The 21,715-nt window shown below is 38.6% G+C and overlaps 2 protein-coding genes across 3 annotated transcripts in view; one reads left to right on the forward strand and one right to left on the reverse strand.

Moving 5' to 3' along the window:
- Window positions 1–8,135, forward strand: part of AK3 (adenylate kinase 3) — a 32,010-nt gene extending 23,875 nt beyond the window's left edge. Inside the window, exons 3-5 of one of the 2 annotated variants that reach the window (XM_017851489.1) lie at window positions 1,415–1,587; window positions 2,185–2,303; window positions 7,377–8,131. In XM_017851489.1, coding sequence (XP_017706978.1) covers window positions 1,415–1,587; window positions 2,185–2,303; window positions 7,377–7,497 — 413 coding nt within the window. In that variant the 3' untranslated portion in view covers window positions 7,498–8,131. Of the gene's footprint in view, window positions 1–1,414; window positions 1,588–2,184; window positions 2,304–7,376 lie in introns of both variants that reach the window. The other variant, XM_017851490.1, reaches the window with a different exon arrangement.
- A 5,903-nt stretch (window positions 8,136–14,038) lies between these two features.
- Window positions 14,039–21,715, reverse strand: part of CDC37L1 (cell division cycle 37 like 1, HSP90 cochaperone) — a 28,520-nt gene continuing 20,843 nt past the window's right edge. Inside the window, exons 6-7 of the mRNA XM_017851483.1 lie at window positions 19,666–19,830; window positions 14,039–15,700 (exon numbers count right to left, since the gene is read on the reverse strand). Of these exons, the coding sequence (XP_017706972.1) occupies window positions 15,599–15,700; window positions 19,666–19,830 (267 nt within the window). The 3' untranslated portion in view covers window positions 14,039–15,598. The remainder of the gene's footprint in view (window positions 15,701–19,665; window positions 19,831–21,715) is intronic.

The following is a 21,715-nucleotide window of genomic DNA, read 5'->3' on the forward strand; positions in this document are numbered from 1 at the left end:
TTTTTTTTTTTTTTTTTTTTTTTTTTTTTTTATGGAGACAGTGTTTTGCTGTGTCACCAGGCTGGAGTACCACAGTGTCATCATGGCTTATTGCAGCCTTGATCTCCTGAGCTCAGGCGATCCTCCTGCCTCAGCCTTCTGAGTAGCTAGGACCACAGGCATGCGCCACTATGCCCTGCTAATTTTGTTGTTGTTTTTATTTATAGAGAAGGGGTCTTGCTATGTTGCCCAGGCTGGTCTCAAACTCCTGGGCTCCAGGAATCCTCCCACCTTAGCCTCTCAAAGTGCTGGAATTATAGGTGTGAGCCACCATGCCTGGCCTAACTTTTGTCATTTTTGAAAATATATTATTTCTACTAATTTTAATTTTTTTTTGGTATTCTGGACAAAATGTCCTTAGTAACAACATTGCAAAGTCAAAAGTTTGTGATCAAAGTATTATTTTAAATTCCCTAATATGTTTGGGTGTATTTCTGAATTCACTCATTAGGTACATTTGCCTGTCTATTTTTGAACTACATTGTTTAGCTATGTAACACATCTGCTTATCTGTTAGGGTTTTGTCCTTTTGCATTAATAGTGTTTCTTTAGCTGGACTTTAGTTTCATTTTGTCGTATTTCAGAAATAGCCTCTGGAGTGTTTGTTTGTTTGTTTTTGAGAAGGAGTCTCGCTCTGTCACCCAGGCGGAGTGCAATGGTGCGATCTTGGTTCACTGCAACCTCCCCTCCCGGGTTCAAGCGATCCTCCCACCTCAGCCTCTCAACTAGTTGAGATTACAGGCACCTGCCATCATGCACGGCTAATTTTTGTATTTTTTTTAGAGAGAGGATTTCACCACGTTGGCTAGGCTGGTCTTGAACTCCTGACCTCAGGTGATCCGCCCTCCTCGGCCTCCCAAAATACTGGGATTACAGGCATGAGCCACTGCACCTGGCCAGCCTCTGGAATTTGAGTGAAGATCATGAGTTCAGCTTGTGTTTAAAGGCAGGAAAAGTCCTGTGGCCCAGTTAGAGGTAGCAGGCAGGAGGAATTCTTTGTTTTTTGGGTGAGGGTCAGCCTTTTGTTCTATTCAGGCCTTAAAATTGATTAGATAAGGCCCACCCATATTAGGAAGGGCAATATACTTTATCAGTCTGCCTATTTACATGATAATTTCATAATAAGAGCAGCCTGACAGATATACCCAGAATAATATTTGCCAAATATCTGGGCACTCAATGCCCTAGTCAAGTTGACAGGTCACCATCACAGTTGCACTGCAGCTGTGATCAGCCTGCCTGGTGAGCCTCATTCCTTTTGTTCAGATTGTCCAACATTAATTCTTTCTTTTTCTTTCTTCTCTCTCCACCTCCCCTCCCCTCCCCTCCACCTATACTTCCTTTCTTTTTTCTTTTTCTTTTTTACTTTATAAAGGTTTTCCAAGGACCCTTGCACAGGCAGAAGCCCTAGATAGAGCTTATCAAATCGACACAGTGATTAACCTGAATGTGCCCTTTGAGGTCATTAAACAACGCCTTACTGCTCGCTGGATTCATCCCGCCAGTGGCCGAGTCTACAACATTGAATTCAACCCTCCCAAAACTGTGGTGAGTAGTTGTTGTGGCACTGTCATATAGCATACTGTCCCTGAGTCCTCTTGCCCTAACAGACATAAGTTTAGTGAACTTGGAAATCTTCTGCCAGACCAAAACTCCCGAGGGTATATTCTCAGGTTACTTGGTATTGTTGACTGATCTAGTCCACTGAGCTTGGTGCTAAAAGTGCCCCAGGAGCAATAGGGGTTTGTTACTCATTCAAAAACATTTGTTGATTTCCTACTCTGCCAAGAGTGTGTTAGGAATTGGGCTGATAGAGATTCATAACACCTTGGTTTATTTAGGACTTGCAGTTGAAATTCCCAGTTTATAGCTGAATCTTTTTGTATATATATGAACTTACTTAGAGGCTGCTTAGAAAACCTTTTACTCTAAGGCTAAAGTGACTGATAACTGTGGAAATGAAACTGGCATCCCGTTTCTGTTGCGATGATCTCTCTTGAGGTTGAATTCCATTTATTTAAAAGTTAGCACATTTTTGTGCTTGGCACTTGCACAGAGATGTTTGTTTAAAAATAATTGAACTGCTTATGAAAATATCCTTCAGAAATAGGATATCTGATACTAGTCTCTTCTAATCCTGTTTAGGGCATTGATGACCTGACTGGGGAGCCCCTCATTCAGCGTGAGGATGATAAACCAGAGACGGTTATCAAGAGACTAAAGGCTTATGAAGACCAAACAAAGCCAGTCCTGGAATATTACCAGTGAGTTTTTGCTTTTCAGAACTTCTCTTGCATAATGGTGCACTAAGTCTAGTTTTGATTTTCCTTCCTCTACAGCTGAAATACTAAAATGCCAAAAGGCCCAGTTCACATGGGCTTAAGTAATAAAGGAAACACATTAACTTGTGTAACAGAAGTCCAGAAGGTAAGTTGGGCTTCAGTCACACCTGAGTTTGATCGGTGTAGCCATTCTCTTGGTTTTGCCTTCCTGTGTGTATTGGCTTTGTCCTTAGGCTTCCTGCATGGTAGCAGACATTTGCAGGAACAGCCAGGGCTTCCTTTTCTATGAAGGGCTGAGGGGTAACCTTTCCTCCAGTGAATAGAAGCCCAGAGCACCACTCAGATGGAGCCAACTTGAACTGCAGTCAGGGAATGCCTGGCACTAACTGTTACAGGCTTGGGTTACTGCCCACTGCAGAACCAGTCATTGGGGTGGGAATGATTACACTAATTACACTGACTAGTCCACATCTAGAGTTGGCAGTGCGACAGTCTCACCCAAACTCTGCTATGTGCAGATGTTCCGCAATTTACAATGAAATTACGTCCTGATAAATCCATTGTAATTTGAAAATACAAGCACCATAACTTAGCCTGCCTTAAACGTGCTCAGAACACTTAGATTAGCCTACAGTTGGGCGAAATCATCTAACACAAAGCCTGTTTTGTAATAAAGTGTTGAATATCTCACATAATTTGCTGAATATTGTACTGAAATTGAAAAGCAGAATGGTTGTACAGGTGCTCGAGGTACAATTTCTACTGAATGCATGTTGCTTTCGCACCATCATAAAACTGAAAAATCCTGCGTTGAATCATTGTAAGCTGGGGATCGTTGGTAGCAGAGGGAGGGCTGGAATGAATGCTGGGGAGGCAAACCTAATATTGCCCACCACATTTGCCAATACAGGATGCTATGGTGTGGAAGAATGTCAGATGGCGGCTAATCCCTCCGACTCTGTAATTGGCTAGCAGTCTTTAAAAGCTTACATTTTAACATTGTTTTGTCTGCAACACATATAGGAACTATACTAAATGAGTATTTGATTTAGGCTAAGAAATAGTCCAGTTTTCTTACTGAGCCTTCCCACTTCTTACAGAGGATTTACTGCCTCCCCTTTCATTTATGTACTTACTGAATACTGATCCTGATCGGGGCAGAACAGTGTCATGGGCAGAACACAGACTCTGAAGCCAGAATACTTAAGTTCAAGTCCCAGCTCACCATCTTCACCTTCACCTTCTGCTTAACCTCTGCCTGTTTTTTCCTCTATAAATTGGGGAAGAGAATAAAGGGTTACAAGATTAATATGGGTAACTCTTAGAATTGTGCCTGACACATAGAAAGCACTATAGAAATGTTAGCTATTACTATTGTTGTTGTAATAGGGCGCGTATACAGTAAAAATCTGAAGCAACCGTTTCCAAACTATTTATTTATTTATTTATTTATTTATTTATTTATTTTAGAGACAAGGTCTCACTCTGTCACCCAGGCTGGAGTGCAGTGGTTCTATCATAGTTCACTGCAGCCTTGAACTCCTGGGCTCCAGCAATTCTCCTGTCTCAGCCACCCAAGTAGACAGGACTACAGGCCCATGCCACCACACCTGGCCAATTAAAAAAATTTTTTTTTTAGAGTTGGGCCTCTTGCCATGTTGCACGGGCTAGTCTCAAACTCCTGGCTTCAAGCAACTCTCGTGCCTTGGCCTCCCAAAGCATTGGGATTACAGGTATAAGCCACCATGTGTGGCCTTTCAAACCATCTTAATTGTTTCTGGAGCATAAAATTACAAGGTTGGCAAACCGCTTTTTATAGTAACTGTTACTATAATTTTGTCATTTGTTTAATGAGGCTGGTTCTGAAAATTACCATCTCTTTTGCCCTAGGCAAGCTATTTAACCTCCATGCTGTAAATCCCTTATTTGTAAAGTCAGGCAATATTAAATAGCATCTGCTTTACAGGGTTGTTAAAGGAATTAAGTGAGAGATCCTGGGAAGTCCTACAACAGCCCTGGTGTCTATTAAATCATTCATTGTCAGCAATTATTGTTTACTCTCTTGACACTGTGGTAGGCCCTTGGTCCACATGGACAATTAGATCCAGTCCCTGTCAGGCTCCAAGAAACTATGTATGTGGGTGAGGTGGGGAGCTGGGTAAACAGTATTTATCATACAATGTGATATGTGCTTATATTAACTAAGAACCTAATTCACACCAGCTTAAGCAAAAGGGGAATTTATTGGTAATATAACTAAAAAGTCAAAGATAGATGGATGGGTCCAGGTGTTCAAAAACACCTATCATTAGGCCTCAGTCACTCAGCTCCATTGTTCTGTGTTGGCTTTAGTCTCAGGTGTGCCGTCCCTGTGTAGCAGCTCCTCAACTTTCCAGTCTACCTCCTACTAGTCAGAAAACCCAGCAGCAAAGAGCCTCTTTTGCCAGCAAAAGTCTTGGGGTTGGCACTGATTAGCTCTGATCATGTCCATCCTTGAAGATGGGGAGTGGGGACAGTCTCTCCTAAACCTTGTCAACTGAGTTTGGTGGAGAGGTTGTTTCCCAAAAGTAACCAGAGGAAGGGAGAATGCATTGTTGCTGGGCAGATAACACCACCGCTGCAAGGCTATGAATAGATAATCCCCCAATGCAGTGAAGTACTGGGGGTTGTTGGGATTTGTTCTGTCAAAATATCAAAATATGGGAAGGGGTCTGGGACAGTGGCTCATGCCTATAATCCCAGCACTTTGGGAGGCTAAGGCAAGAGGATCGAAGAGGCGGAAATTCAAGATCAACCTGGGCAACATGGTGAAACTCTGTCTCTACAAAACATAAAAATATATATATATATATATATTAGCCAGGCATGGTGGCACACGCCTATAGTCCCGGCTACTGGGGAGTCTGAGGTAAGAGGATTGCTTGGACCCAGCAGGTCGAGACTTCAGTGATCTCTGATTGCACCACTGCAGTCCAGAGTGCAGGTGTCAGAGTGAGACCCTATCTCAAAAAAAAAAAAAAAAAAAAAAAAAAAAAAAAAAAAAAAAAAAAAAAAAAAGGTGTAGGAAGGGCAGTTGAGGAAGGCTGCGAAGATGAAGTGAATGATGCGGGTCCTTATCTTAGGAGATATCTGAGAAGTCTTTCTAGGCTGCTTCTGGCTTTTGCTGCCTCTTGCTGTTAATTCAAGCTTTTGCTTTTGCTTTCTCTTCTGTCTCTCTTTTTTTCTCTCTCTCTCTTTCTTTTTTGAGACAGAGTCTCACTGTGTCAGGCTAGAGTGCAGTGGTGCCATCTCAGTTCACTGCAGCCTCTGCATCCCAGGTTCAAGAGATTCTCATGCCTCGGCCTCCCCAGTAGCTAGGACTACAGGCACGTGCCACCATGCCCAGCTAATTTTTGCATTTTTAGTAGAGACGGGGTTTTGCCATGTTGGCCAGGCTGGTCTTGAACTCCTGACCTCAAGTGATCCACCCTCCTTGGCCTTCCAAAGTGCTGGGATTATAGACGTGAGCCACCACACCCAGCCTAATTCAAGCTTTTCATTCTCAGCTCCCACACATAGAACTAGGGCGAGACTTAACTAAAAACTGAAAGTTTATTTGCAAGAATGTTAGTAATAGTCAGCATTGTTATTTAAAAATGCTGATAGTTGTATTGTTGGTTGTTTTAGAAAAAACTCTTAGCTGTGGGACATTGTAGAGTAATTGGTCTATGTTTACAAACAACATGATGCCCTTACTCTTTGGAGAACCAGTTGTTGAAGCTGGTTCCATTTTATTACACAGAAATTAAAAATGACAAATGTTCACCCACAATTTAGGATCGAATAGGTGCCTGCAATTGTGCCCTCAGTAATTAACCCACTTGTGACACTGGCTTGATTTTTAAAGTGGCTCTTCAAGAGGCTTACAACAGTTAAGAAGCTTGCTCCCTTGAAAGCTGTACCAGGTGGCAGTGAATTTAGAAGCAAGGGGGTTTCTAATATCCTAAGAATGCTGTATTTGCATAATTTCCCTCCTTAGCAGATGTTTCTTACCAAGAAAACAGTGGGTGTTATTTAAGTTAACTGTGGCGAATTTTATGAGGTATCAAGAAGGAATGCTTTTGTCCTTAGTGAAGCCCCTGAAAACCTAGTAAGAAGGGCTGCAAAGGTATGAGGGATCCTGTTTTCATAAAGTAATAAGCCAGAGTTCTTAGGTTGCCCTTTTGCAGCCTTTAAACCAGTGCGTATATGTGTAGGTGTATATGTGTAGGTGTACACATGGGCTAGACGAGGGGTGTTAGCAAGAGGAATGCCAGAATCTCTGGAGGGAATCTGTGTGGCTTGAAAAGCAACCCCAGGATTCCGATTCTCACTCCTCACCATATTATCCACAGGAAACTGGAGTAAATAAAATAGACTTTGGCTGCTGGTCTAGTGACAAGCTAGACAAATCTGCCTCTGGAGAAATGAAGACAGTCAATAGGAAACCCAGTAAAACCAATACTTTTTATTCCCCTTTCTGTTAAAATTCGGAAGAGTGGAGTAGAGGAAAAAATAAATGATGGCCTAGGCAAAAAGGAAAGATACTCAAGTATTAGAAAGTAGCTTTTGCAAAGGAGTTAAATAGAAAAAAAAAGCTGACGGGTGTTCTGGTATCTTAACAGGTTCTATTTGGAAATGTACTACCAACTTGGTGATTTGGGCTAAGTTACATTACAAAGAGATGTTTTTATCAGTAAAATAAGAAAATTTGAGCTTTGGAAAGGATTAAACAAACTATTATATGTAAAGCATGTAGCACAGCCTTTGACACACAGTGCATGCTCAATAAATAAAATAAATCATAGGTGCTGTTATGTTTTTAAGCACCCATTTATGTAAGCCAGAGAGCACAACTGAAACCAAAATCTAAATTTTCCAATGCCTGGCCAAGTGCCTTTGTCTCCTGATTACACAAACCCATACTTACCAAGACTCCTAAATCTACATTATCATCATTTACAGAAAAGCTTTGAAAGAGCTTATTAGGAAGACTCAGACCTGTGTTTGTTTGTTTTGTTTTTGTTTCATCTTTAGGAAAAAAGGAGTGTTGGAAACATTCTCCGGAACAGAAACTAATAAGATTTGGCCCTATGTGTATGCTTTCCTACAAACTAAAGTTCCACAAACAAGCCAGAAAGCTTCAGTTACTCCATGAGGAGAAATGTATGTAACTATTAATAGTAAGATGGGCAAACCTCCTACTCCTTCCATTTAGAAGCTGCTTTTCCTAAGACTTCCAGTATGTATGAATTCTTTGAAAATTATATTACTTTTATTTCTATTGATTTTATTCTGGATACTAAGGATGTGCCAAATGAGTTGGATACTAAGATTCATGCTTTGAAATCATCTGGTATTTTATGCAGTTATCCTCAAAAACATCAGCGATGTCTGAACTTTTCAAACATCTGTTAGAGCAAAATTAAAAGAGCATTTGGTAGTAGTCTAACTTTTTGTTCAGTTAACAAGTGGTTGATAAAGTTTCCATATTTTCTGGAAAAGTTAAAAAAAAAGTTACATGTCATTTGGAGAAAATATGTAGTCAGAAATTTTTGCATAGATTGATGCCAAAAAAGACATTTCTAGCATTGTGGAACATGGTGAGACACTATATAAATTACAGAAAAAAAGCTACTGGAGTTACAGATTTGTTGTAAGGTACAAATTCACTGCTGCCTTTACACTACAAAATGCATATGCTAACCATATATGCTGTATTTATTTTGTTGTTAAGCATACTTTCAGTTTACTCATAATTTTCAATTTGCTATAAAAATGTATCTACTAGCATATAGAAAATATTACTTTAAGATGGCTTGTTTCCTTTGAAAATACATATATACTGAGGGTTATGATTTATGTCAGAAATTTACATTATAAGTCCTTGGATAAGCACTTGGATAAGTTGAATTTTCTTTTCTTTTTTCTTTTTTCTTTTTCTTTTTTTTTTTTTGAGGTGGAGTCTTTCTCTGTTGCCCATGCTGGAATGCAGTGGCGCAATCTCAGCTTACTGCAAGCTCCGCCTCCCAGGCTCATGCCATTCTCCTGACTCAGTCTCCCGAGTAGCTGGGACTACAGGTGCCGGCCACCATGCCTGGCTAATTTTGTGTATGTTTAGTAGAGACGGGATTTCACCATGTTAGCCAGGATGGTCTCGATCTCCTGACCTCGTGATCCGCCAGCCTCGGCCTCCCAAAATGCTGGGATTACAGGCGTGAGCCACCGCGCCCGGCCCATGAATTTTCAACAAAATGTAATTAAAGTCTATATGTTTTCAGATGTTAAAAAAAAAAAAAGACTTGGGGAGGGGGATTGAATTGAAATGAATTTTAGATGTCTTTAGTGGCTTTTTCTGATTTGAGGTCACAACTTTTTAGTGTATTTCTGTCAACCAACTCTAAGGAATGCTCTCCATTAGTTAAAAATGGTAAGCTAGTTCATATGGGCCAAAGTTCTTGAAGACACATGGTTAAGGAAAAAGGCAACTTGCAAAACAATACATACAGTTTGACCTGTTTATTTAGTAAATACACATATATGCTAATAAGTAGAAAAAAGGCTGGAAAGAGGTGTAGCATCTTAGTAACAGTGGTTAACTGGAAAGGTGAGAGAGGTTATTTAGGGGAGTAAGGGGACAGTGGTGAAGACAAACCTGTACTTTATTTATTTATTTATTTAGTTAGTTAGTTTTTGAGATGGAGTTTCACTCTTGTTGCCCAAGCTGGAATGCAATGGCGCAGTCTTGGCTCACTGCAACTTCTGCCTTCCAGGTTCAAGCAATTCTCCTGTCTCAGTCTCCCATGCCTGGGATTACAGGCATGCACCACCATGCCCAGCTAATTTTGTATTTTTAGTAGAGACGGGGTTTCTCCATGTTGGTTAGGCTGGTCTTGTACTCCCAACCTCAGGTGATCCACCTGCCTCAGCCTCCCAAAGTGCTGGGATTATAGGTGTGAGCCACTGCACCCGGCTATTTATTTATTTTTAATGGAGACAGGGTCTTGCTATGTTGCCCAGGGTGGTCTCCAGCTCCTGGGCTCAAGTGATCCACCCACCTCTGGCTCCCAAAATGCTGGGATTACAGACCTGAGCCACCACACCCGGCCCACACCTGTACTTTTTAATGTATTCTTTTGAATTTAATTAAAAGCCAAATACATTAAAATAAACACATGTGGTGGACTAGAAGATCTGCCAGTTGCCACTGGCTGACACTTGCAGGGATCCTAATGGGATGGAGAAAGTCTCGAAGGGGACCCAGTGAGAGTTTGCAGTTAGGGTGTTCTGGTACTTCCTGGTACCTCTCAGAAACAGGCTGGCCAAGGTCACAAGGGTCACATGACTGCTGAGTGCTCTTTTGGCACTCCTTACCCCTCCCCAGCCACACCTGCCTGGCCTGAGGGCAGGGCTGCTCCTGAGACTGGAGAAAACCTGGGTCCCTTCTCCCAGGAAGCTCCTGAGACTGGAGAAAACCTGGGTCCCTTCTCCCNGTGCTTTTACAAGCACCAAACTTGAATGAATTTTCAACAAAATGTAATTCAAGTCTATGTTTTCAAATGTGACTCAGGTTAAGAAATGTGTTTTAGGATCTACTTGCTGGTTTTTCTTTTTGATCCAAATGTATGATCTGCCCTGATAAATAACAAGTTATAGTACCATCTCCCCTGCCAAAAAAAAAAAAAAAGAAAAGAAAAGAAAAAAGAGAAAACCCGTGGCACTATGTAAATAAAGCCTTTGTCGTTAGTGAATAGATGAGGCATGCCTGGGAAATGCTCCCTTGACATAAATAGCAATCAATTATAATTAGTCAACAAGTGTACCAGTAAAAAGAATTTACATGATAGGTTATCAAGGACCAGGAAAGTGAGTGAGTTTCCTGAAGGAGTTCTTTGTTCCTGATCAAAGAAATCTGTACCTGTTAGCATTCACTGCCACCATATTTTAAGGAGAAAGAACTCCATTGGCATCATCTGAGCAGCCATTTAAAAATTGGAATCTAAAGGATGGTTGCTGATGTACTGTGTGGTCTGGTAGAAGGGGGGAAATATGAGAGGTGGAGGAAAAATTTGATTATGTCTTCCATGGCATATTTACTCTTACTTTACTTGATGCCAAGTCAAATGAAACAAGCCCTCTTACAAGCTGTTACTGCCTTTAAAATCCGTTCCATTTTTTTCCCAGGTACTTAAAATACAAGTGCCAGTAAGTGGTTCTTATGTATTTTGGGGAAATTTTTTATTTCCCTTTTCTTCTGATATTTAAAAAATTCATCGATCTTTCAAGATGAACCAAGGTTTTTTAAAAGAATTATAGTAAACACTTCATTCTTTATAAAATTTTCTATAATGCCTTATTTGGATGTTAATCTTAGGTGCTTTCTAAAAACTGTTGTGAAATACCAAACTTATGGATTATCACTAGGTTATCGGCGCTTTCTAAAAACTGTTGTGAAATACCAAACTTATGGATTATCACTAGGTTATCGGCATACATCAGTCTTTATCAGAATAAAATGAAATTTCATAACTGTGGCTGTTTGTCCTTGGTCCTTCACAGGGCCTGCTCCATCCCACCTTCCTTTCTGCTGCCTGATGTCTCAATGGCTTCTGAATGACTGTTCTAATAAATGATCTTAAAGCAGTCCATAGGCTGGTTTCAGTTTATGCAATACTTCATCTCCTGCTATGGTGGCCATGCCTGCCTTCATACTACCCTTAGGGGATCTGGAAATCAAAGTGAGGAGTGGAAGAACATGGCTATGAGAATTAAGACTCTTATTTCCTGTGACCATTCCCTCCCCACCCCCCAAACAGCCCAAAGTTTGCACGTACATTCATTACTTTAGGAATGAATATGACTGTAATACAACATTTTTCTTTATTTTTTTTTAGACAGGGCCTCATTCCATTGCCCAGACTGGAGTGCAATGGCATAATTGGGTCGTGTAACCTTGAACTCCTGGGCTCAAGCGATTCTTCCACCTCAGCTTCCCAAGTAGCTGAAACTACAGGCGTGCACCACCATGCCTGGCTAATTTTATTTTTTGTAGAGATGGTGTCTCGATATGTTGCCCAGGCTTATCTCCTGGCCTCAAACAATCTTCCTGATTCAGCTTCCCAAGTGCTGGGATTACAGGTGTAAGTCACTGCTCCCACCCAAAAAAATAATTCTGTAATGACTATCATTAAGATTTATGTACCACATGGAAATACATGTATGGAGCTGAATGCCATGGCTAGGAGAAACTATTATACTTTTGTTAAAAGCCAGTGAGAGGCTGGGCGTGGTGGCTCACGCCTGTAATCCCAGCACTTTGGGAGGCCAAGGCGAGTGGATCATAAGGTCAGGAGATTGAGACCATCCTGGCTAACACAGTGAAACCCCATTTCTACTAAAAATACAAAAAAAAAAAAAAAAAAAATTCGCCAGGCGAGGTGGCGGGCACCTGTAGTCCCAGCTACTCGGGAGGCTGAGGCAGGAGAATGGCGTGAACCCGGAAGCGGAGGTTGCAGTGAGCCGAGATTGTGCCACTGCACTCTAGCCTGGGCGACAGAGGGAGACTCCGTCTCAAAAAAAAAAAAAAAAAAAAANGGAAGTTAAGGTTAAAAAAATTTTAAACAGTTAAAATAGTGTAGCTGTGCTTAAAGCTTCTGGTAAAGGCCAATATGCTTTGTAGAGCCCTTATCCCCTCCTGCTTTTGTTTTAGCTCACTAAATGATATAAACACTGAGTTTTTCCATATATAGCACTGAATGAACTGTCATGCCAAAGTGTCAATCAGTCCAGCAGTGTCATCTTTTTCTAAAGGATTCCAAGTTAAATGTCTGATGTGTAAATAACATGAAGAATCATGCTGTTGTTAACTATGTGAAAGATGTGGGAATTTTAAAAATCATTTTCTATATTTCAAGAAGATCAAACAAGTCTAATTCTTCAAAGCTTATGAGACTGGTTTCACTTCATATTAGATGGTAAACAATCGAGAATGAACGTATATTCACCCTTGTGTCCCCCTCCCCTGACCCCCTTGGCTCACACAGTAAGCAAATAATTTTCAGATAAATCAACTTCTCAGAGCTATGCAATTGTATATACAATGTCCATGTCCATTACAGATGAGAAATGGGTGGATTTAGGGGTTTTGTTAAAAGTATGTTTGCTATAGTGGCAAAATTGAAATGGAAAGCCTAACCTCAACCCAGACAAGTACCTCGGTTCTGTCCCACACCAATTTAAGAACTGAAATACATGATTGACTTACAAAAGTAAACTGACATTTTGTTCTCCTCTGAAAATACCCCAAGGTTAACTTCAGGATCACCTTGCCTAAACCTACAATCAACTTTTTTCATCCTGTAAGAAAATCCACTTACTAAAACAGATTCATGTTCTTTGGGCAGCATGTTCATTCATTTTTTAGATGGAGTTTCACTCTGTTGTCAGGCTGGAATGCAGTGGCGCCATCTTGGCTCACTGCAACCTCTGCCTCCCGGGGTTCAAGCAATTCTCCTGCCTCAGCCTCCCGAGTAACTGGGACTACAGCCACGTGCCACCATGCCCAGCTAATTTTTGTATTTTTGGTAGAGACGGCATTTCACCATGTTGGCCAGGATGGTCTTGATCTCCTGACCTCATGACCCTGCCGCCTCTGCCTCCCAAAGTGCTGGGATTACAGGTGTGAACTACCACGCCCGGACGTTCATTCATTTTTAAAAGGGTAATATGATATGCCAGTCTGAAAGAAGAGGAGGACCTGATTTTCCTAAAGAAAAGTTATAAGAGATTGTGAGCTCATTAGGCAAAATTTGAAAGAGTCCACTTAATGGTATACTTGGAAGAGAATGTTACCCATCTACCTAAGAGTAATAATTTTAAGTCAGTATTATCTTCACTACCACTGAAAAAATGACAGTTAACAGAGAATAAATGGACAGCTATTTGATTAAAAAATTTTTTTATTCAAATATTAATTTTATCAAACGAAACAAGAATCTTTGATGATATTTTGATGTAAAAAAAAGTTTCATTCATGTGTTTGCACTTTCCATGGTTTAATTTGTTTAGGGTAAATTGTCCAACCTGAAATATAAATTATCCCTTTGCTTAGTATACTCTTTATTTCTTAAGAAACCAAAAAAAGGACATTTCATTTGGTAGGATTTAGTTCAAGGATGTCAATTTACTGTTTCTAGTACTAAAGTATGGGTAACTATGTAATTTATGGTCTTTAAGTGCAAATTATGGCATCAGTCAATGGTTCCCAAAACAAACCCAATCACACTTATATACTCAAAACACAGTATTTTCTTTTGCAAGTAAAAATATATAAATCAAGTTTCAAAGAATGTCTTTTCAGTAATTCCTGTTTTAGAAACAAAACCCTTCAAGAATAGTTTACTCAGTTTGTTGATACTTTCTCTCCCACCAGTCTGCAGTCATTAAATACCTCTAACTTAAAGAAGGCAAAATGAAATTCAAAACCATTTGAATGCTTACAGGTAAATCCTGGGAAAGAAGGGAAAATAATTCAAGTAACATTTCTGTGAAACTGGGAATATGGCTCCTGTGTCTGCCCATTCTCTCAATTTGGTAGAAAGGGAAAAATAAGAGCTTGCTTCAGAACAGAACAAAAAGAAAAAAATGTCTATGACTAGGTCATGGGTTTAAAAAAAAAAAAAGTACAGGCTGACAAACACTACTATGTAAATTAGTCAAACATTTTATTATAGAGTATATATGTATATCAAAAGCACAAAAAGACTTTTATTCTGAAAACCAGGAAGATTGTGATGTTACAGAAGATTCAATAATTCCAGTCCATTTCTAGGGTACTAAGTGTCTGATCACCTCAGTTAAAACAAAATACAAATGAGGCCAAGGTCACAGGTCTGATCACCCTGAGTCCCTTAGCACTATTTGGTTTCTCAAGTTGAGACATATATTCTCAGTCCCAGTTAGCCACCTTCCAAGTGTTTGCTATTAGTCTGAATGGGTACTTAGCCAAAGACTACACCCAAATATAACCAAAGCTCATGTCTAAGTCATAAGATTAATCCTTCAATAATAAGGATAGCATAATTAGCTTTGTTACCTAATTCTACATAAACTAAATCATCAAATATCCTGGCATAATTGAAATGACTTACAGAGGAAGTAGTAAAGCTTGGAAGCATTCTATGGTAACTGAGCTGAAACACGGGAAATGCCAAATGTTGTAAATGCCGTCATTACCAGTAAGGGTCACCAAATTCTCAGAAATAGGTAATTGGCAGCTCAAGACAGTTAGCACTATAAGATTTCTCTTGCTTTAAAAAAAATCATTTTAAGAGTCCTTTTAAAAAAGCTACATCAAAAAACAAACCAAAAAAAAAAAAAATTCAAAAGGCTACATGACAGTGAAACAATAACCACAAATTTAAAAATCAGATTATTATTCCTGTTTGTTCTTACGAGTCATTAGTATTCTTTTAAAACTTACTCCCTGAGAGATCCCAGACTATGTTAAGAAAGAGTGAGCTTGAAGTTATTTTTATTTAAAAAGAAAATCTATATTAGCTCATCACTTTTGATATTACTATAACTCTTAAAGTCAGCAGGGTAAAATCAAATTCTAAGGAATATAGTTTTGAGAATCATTTGAGGGTAAATGTAATGTCTATATTAAATTTGTATTATAGTCAAGGATTTAACTGATGGTGCCGAAAGTCAAGTATTTAAGAGTTAAGACTTTTAAAAATTGTACCCCCCAACTTACTTAGTAAAGTAGATTACCAACTACTGATTTATTGCTTTTAATGTGATGAAATACCAGATTTGACAGCTAAATTAGCAGTGGGATACAAGTATGTTTTTATCTTTAATCATTTTTGTAGAATAGGACATGTACATATCCATATAAAAAGAGACTGTAGCAGATGCCTCCCAGAATCAACCAGTTCTTGTAAACATTGCATTTGTGCAGATTTTCATACTTGATTCCAAAATTGAGAACAATAAGATTAAAGGCAAATTTAGTAGCCACAAAAAGTCCAGTTTGACTTCCTGCAACATACGGTACCACTCCTCTTCAGAACAAAACAAAACAAAAAACCTAGCAGCACATTAAAAAAAAGTTTACAAAACATTTCAGTACTCTTTCCCTCCCATCAAAAACCAAACAAAAATAAAGTGCAGCACCCATAAAAGTGTCAAGAAAATAGCCAAGTTCTTCCTTTCTTGTAACAAAATAGCACTTGGCCTCAGCAGTCTTAACCAAATTATACAGTGTCCATCATTTTGGGTTCATCATCTTCTTTATGTACCACTGAGTTTAAGCTGCAGAGAGCTGTATTGATAGAATACTGAAGATAATCTGGATTCTGGGGAAAAAGAAAAGGTGGATTGGGGGGGAGAAAAAACGCATTATAACCAGTTTTATGACAGCACATACATAAATATGCAGTTTCACAGTCCTATTTCTCTGCAGTGTAGTAGAGCAGTAGGAAAGAAGATGGACTTTGGAAAGAGACTTGGGCTGAATTCCAAGAAAATAAAGAAAAAAATAGGATGCTATCACCTATGAGATGTGATAAAAGAATGATACATGTGAAAAACAGAAATGTTAACAAACACCACCTTTCTTCTCCATTTAATCATACAAGGCAAGGCTACAACTTCTATGTGATTATATATACACAGCTACTGATAATTTAAATATGGTTTGAAGTCAGCAATGCATTTTTAAGATTACCATCTAATTATAACAGTAAATACTAAAACTGCAAATCATCCGAATGAAGAAAAAAATTTACTGGGTAAAAATTATGGATATCTTCAGGGTGTACTACGGTTTCACAAAGGTTAAAACAAACTCAGTGAGAAATCTGTACACTTTTGAGAGGTATTTACACCCTTATTTTTTAAACAGAATAAAACCATGGGATTTTTTAAACAAGCATCACTCATAAATGTTATGTCAATTTCAAAAACTGGGAATAGAAAACATAAAATCTTACTCAATAAATGCAAAAATAAAACCATTATTTGTTAAAGCACCATGAATAAGGATATAGCCCTTAAGATCCAGAACTTTAGAAAATTCTTCCCCAATTCAATTTTGTCTACTCAATTGTTCCGAATGTCTGCTAGTTACTTAAGACTTTTACCACTTGTATTACTAGTTTTACTTGTATTTATTTTATTTAATAAACACCAATGAGGACAATAGTCAAACAGGATAGATGTCTTAAACCTCACCATCCAATAGGAGGTTGGGGAGGCAGGGTTTTCTAAAGATCCTCCTAACTACAACACTTTGTGAGATTCCTTTATTCTAAAAGTCAAAAAGCTAGCTGGAGTTTGGATTATTCCCAATCAGGTCTTTATGAAGGAAATAGCAGAGACAACTGACTGAGACGGGACACTCACACTGGGCCTCAGTTTTAATCCTGCCTCTGTTTAGTAAAGCAAGCCTCAAGGAGAACAAAATTCACAATTTAGTAAAATTAAAAGCTAGCCTAAGCCGGGCGCGGTGGCTCAAGCCTGTAATCCCAGCACTTTGGGAGGCCGAGACGGGCGGATCACGAGGTCAGGAGATCGAGACCATCCTGGCTAACATGGTGAAACCCCGTCTCTACTAAAAATACAAAAAACTAGCCGGGTGACCTGGCGGGCGCCTGTAGTCCCAGCTACTCGGGAGGCTGAGGCAGGAGAATGGCGTGAACCCAGGAGGCGGAGCTTGCGGTGAGCTGAGATCCGGCCACTGCACTCCAGCCTGGGCGACAGAGCGAGACTCCTTCTCAAAAAAAAAAAAAAAAAAAAAAAAAAAAAAAAAAAAAAAACTAGCCTATAGGATAAACCTAAAGTAACTGTTATTATATCTATATCCAAAAGGCCTTGGATTAGACCTCTCAAAACTAAGGATAGTGAATGGTATTTGGCTTATTTCAAACAATTGCTGTCAATTATTAAAAAAAAGAAATTAAAAGCTAAATGGTTACCCATACTTAAGCTTTATCAAAAATGACCAATATTCTTGCTACGTTGTCTCATTCTCCAAAAAAATAGCTTTAAGCCCTTTTTCTGACAATCCAAACCTAATTCTCTGGAAGAGAGCTTACAATTACACTATTAAGACTGGGCTCCAGTTTTCCATGACACAACTTTGAATAACACAATTGGCTGAGGAGATTCTCCAAAACTCATCTACCCATCTTCCTAAGAACTGTAAGATACTATCATACAGAGACTTTAAAAAAATAGAAGGAATCGGTATACCCAACGTAATCTATACTTAAATTTCATTGACTGTCCCATATTTTCATCTAGTAACATTCTCAACACATATGACTCAACAGTCTGTGGTACAGGTGAATAAGCAGTGAAGTATAACAGAAATCCAAAAGTAGAATATTAGATTCATCACTTATTGTGTTGACTTCAGGCAAATTACTTAAGTTCTATGAATTTCAGTTTACTCATCTATAAAAATGAATGAAAATGAATCACAGGGTATTTGAGAAGATTAAATAATATGTGTGAAAGTGCTTTGCAACCTATAAACTGATATAAAAATGAGATGTTATTATGGTAAGATTTTTCTTCCAAACCTCTAAACTGATGATTTGGTCCCTCAAGTGTCCTCTCATTTTATTTCCCTCAATTAGTTGATAATCCTTTCTGCACATGTAGCAAGCATCTAACTGAAATTTTATCCAGCCTTGTATCCTTCAGAAGAACTACATCAGGATGCTCAAATTGCTTACCATAAGGAATTGGTCTCCCACCGTGAGGAGATTAGCCCAGCTTAATTAAATCTGAATAACCCTGATAATATCAGCAATACAAAAGTGTCAGAATTGTATAATTCTAGTCCCCCTATGACTATAAGGGATGCCTAGCATCTGATATTAGTTGCTATCTAATATGTGTAACAAGGATTTACTTCTCTCAAACCAGAGGAAACTTCTTGATAACAAAGGCTAAGATACTATAATGTGTACCTTTCCCTCTTATGTTTAGAATCAGTTACATCCTTCCAAAGTCTCTTTTTTTCCTTCCCATGCATTATGTGACATTTTAATTGCAAGAGGTTTATATATTGGATTTCATAGTGACTTGGTCCCAGAATTCCCCTGGAAAAACTACTTCCCTATGGGCTATTTCTTAGGAACTGAAGAGAAAAATCATCACTGAATTTAAATAAAATTAAGAGATAATCTGTAGGAAATTTGTAGAGGGAATATTCCTTACATGTCTAACTAAGGGGGAACATTAGTAATTATTTAAAAATCAAACATTTATTTCCATCCTTGAGACTTTTTTTTTTCCCAGGCAGCCTCTAGAGCCAGAGTAGGCTCAGAGACTCCTGAGAATAATATTTTTGACTGGGGTAAATATGATCAATCACTTTCCTTAAAGGACATACATGTAAGTGGAATGGTGAAATTAGTGACATAAGGTCGAGTCATTGAAAATCTCCATTTTTAGCACTTTATGAGGTTTAAAACTAAATATAGGACTCTCCTTGCATTGTCTTTTTGAATAAGACTTTCCTTCTCACAATGTAGGCAACAGATTAAACTGGCTAAAGCTGGTCTTAAAATCTTGGAGCCTGGAAATGAGAGATGACTGGGCTCTATTAAAGTGCTACTAGTAAAATCAAATGGGTAGGAATTACCTAATAACTTAAACTTGTAATCCTAACTAGCATCAGGCAGACCAGTGGTCTGATCACTTCTCCTTTTTGATGTAAATTTTTTCATGCTGCCTATATGACATGGTTTTACCTTGATCAAACCACTGAAGACTTCGAAGAGGCTCAAACAGTTGGCCAATATTACCAGATGCAATATTATCAGCTACATTAATGTGTTCTAAAAATGTTACATCTGGTAGACAATACCAACATTTAACAAGAAAATACTAAATAAACTTAAGCAACAGATGGCACTGGTTCCACCTGCATGTCTACTTTGAAGCTAATTCATCTAAAAAAATCAAAATGGCATAGTTCTAACTCAGGATGAGATGTTTTAAGGAAGTTCCTGAGGGAGCCATCTTGAAGAGTTGATGACTGAGAGGATCAATAGCTAAGATTTGTTCTTAAGAATGGTTAGGTATAACTAATCATTACTACATTAAAAGGAGAGGAAATCTGGTATCTCTAAATACTTAAGAGGTGAGATTCGGTACCAAAACATGGCATGAAGTAAGATTCAACAGTTATCTTCTGAGGCAGGAATATGTAAAATGGTAACACATATTAAAAAAAAAGTTTGGCAAAATAACAAAAATTATGTGAACTAATATGCTTATAAAATAAATATTTACTTTTCCAACTTACCTGTGGTAAGGATTCTAATAAACCTATAGATCCAACACCAGAATGGGGAACATGATTCTGAACTGTCATAGGATGAAAACTTTGTGATTGAGAATAAAGTCTTACTCTTGACTTGAAAGCTTCAAGTTCATTTTTGAATGCTTCAAAATAACCTTCTTCCTCTGCCTAGAAAAAACAAACAAACAAACAAACAAAAAACAAAGACTGTGTTCTTCAAGATTTCTACACATAGTAAATTCCAGAAAGCATATAACAGGTTTGAAGTAGAGGAAGTAATGATAAGGTGAATAGTCTAAATATAGAAACCACCACGATCCCTGTCACATTTGTGAAAATTACCTGATTTATAGGAACATTAATAATTGGTTTGCTCCATATCCTTCTGCTTCACCAAAATAAGCTAATAAAAAACAACCCCTCCTTATACATACGCACACAACTAAAAGAAAAGAAGGCTTTCTCTCTATTTTCCTTGATTTATCTGGATCCTTAACAGGATCCAAAATAGTCCTCGTTTAATCTGTCAAATTCATTCTATCTTCCTCCCACTACCAAACAATCAAGGGATATTCTTAAAACCTTTTAATCCTCCAACAATTAATGAAGGTACACTATTACCTGTTCCTAGTAATTTTCTAACTCTATATTCCCTACTTATAAGAGCTATGAAAACCAAATAGAATTCAACAGTCAACGTCATTATGGAACTATCTTCTTGTTCTAGTTAAGCAAGTACCTTCTTTTCAATATTAGGGAAAGAAAAAGTATGATAACTTAGGTCGAGGGAGTGGAACTCTTAGGCAACTCCCTATTGGCAGCTGCCTCTGTTTATGTTTCTTTTGAATATAGAGAAATGATACAGAGATTTATCCTACCAATAGAATGCAGGCTTTAAGTTCAAGTAGCGGGAGAGATCTTGTCAAATGGATTTTAGGTTGTGTAATCAGGTTAAAACCTGTGGATTACTTATCAGCATCAGCATCTATTGAAATAACGCAGAGAATGTTCTGTGCTGCCATCCTATCTTCTTGTAAATTTAGGAAGAACTTCCTTAATTACATTTTAGCACCTCGCTTTATAAGAACTTGTGTGGACACACAGTATGTCATATCCAAAAGTATTCCTTCTGAAAATTGAGAGGCACAATTGCTGGCCTCACTGCATGCTTAAGGTTTAGGGATTTAGATATAGTGATGACAGATTTTGTATTATTAAGTAATGTGTGGGCCACTTGCTTAATTTCTTTATGCCAATTTCTTCACCCATAAGATAGCAATAGTAATCCTCATAAAATATTATATGAATTTAATGAGTTAATCCATGTAAAGTGCTTAGAATAGTCCCTGGAACAAAGTAAGCATACCATGAAAGTGATTATTTCATAATTTAAAAAAATCATTAAGAATACAATGTTAAGGAGGCCGAGACGGGCGGATCACGAGGTCAGGAGATCGAGACCATCCTGGCTAACACGGTGAAACCCCGTCTCTACTAAAAAAATACAAAAAACTAGCCGGGCATGGTGGCAGGTGCCTGTAGTCCCAGCTACTCGGGAGGCTGAGGCGAGAGAATGGCATAAACCCGGGAGGCGGAGCTTGCAGTGAGCTGAGATCCGGCCACTGCACTCCAGCCTGGGCGACAGAGCGAGACTCCGTCTCAAAAAAAAAAAAGAATACAATGTTAAGATTGAAGACCAGTGCCCTTCAGTTTTACTTTGTTAAAGTAAATGTCAAACAAGATATATGATTTGGCCATGTTCCCTTATTTTATTAAACACCAGTTTAAACACATCCATTAATGTAAGATGAAAAGGAAATTATGTTTTTTACTACTCCTAAGTGTCAAGTAAAAATGCAGAAGAGACGAGGTGTGGTGGCTCATGCCTGTACATTTTGGAAGGTTAAGGCAAGAGGACAGCTTGAGCCCAGAAGTTCGAGACCAGCCTGGGCAATACAGTGAGACCATGTCTCTACAAAAAATTAGCTGGGGATGGTGGCATGTGCCTGTAGTCCCAGCTACCTGGGAATCTAAGACAGGAGGATTGCTTGAG

This window comes from Rhinopithecus bieti, unplaced genomic scaffold (assembly GCF_001698545.2).
Source record: "Rhinopithecus bieti isolate Rb0 unplaced genomic scaffold, ASM169854v2 scaffold_32740, whole genome shotgun sequence".
Lineage (NCBI taxonomy): Eukaryota > Metazoa > Chordata > Mammalia > Primates > Cercopithecidae > Rhinopithecus > Rhinopithecus bieti.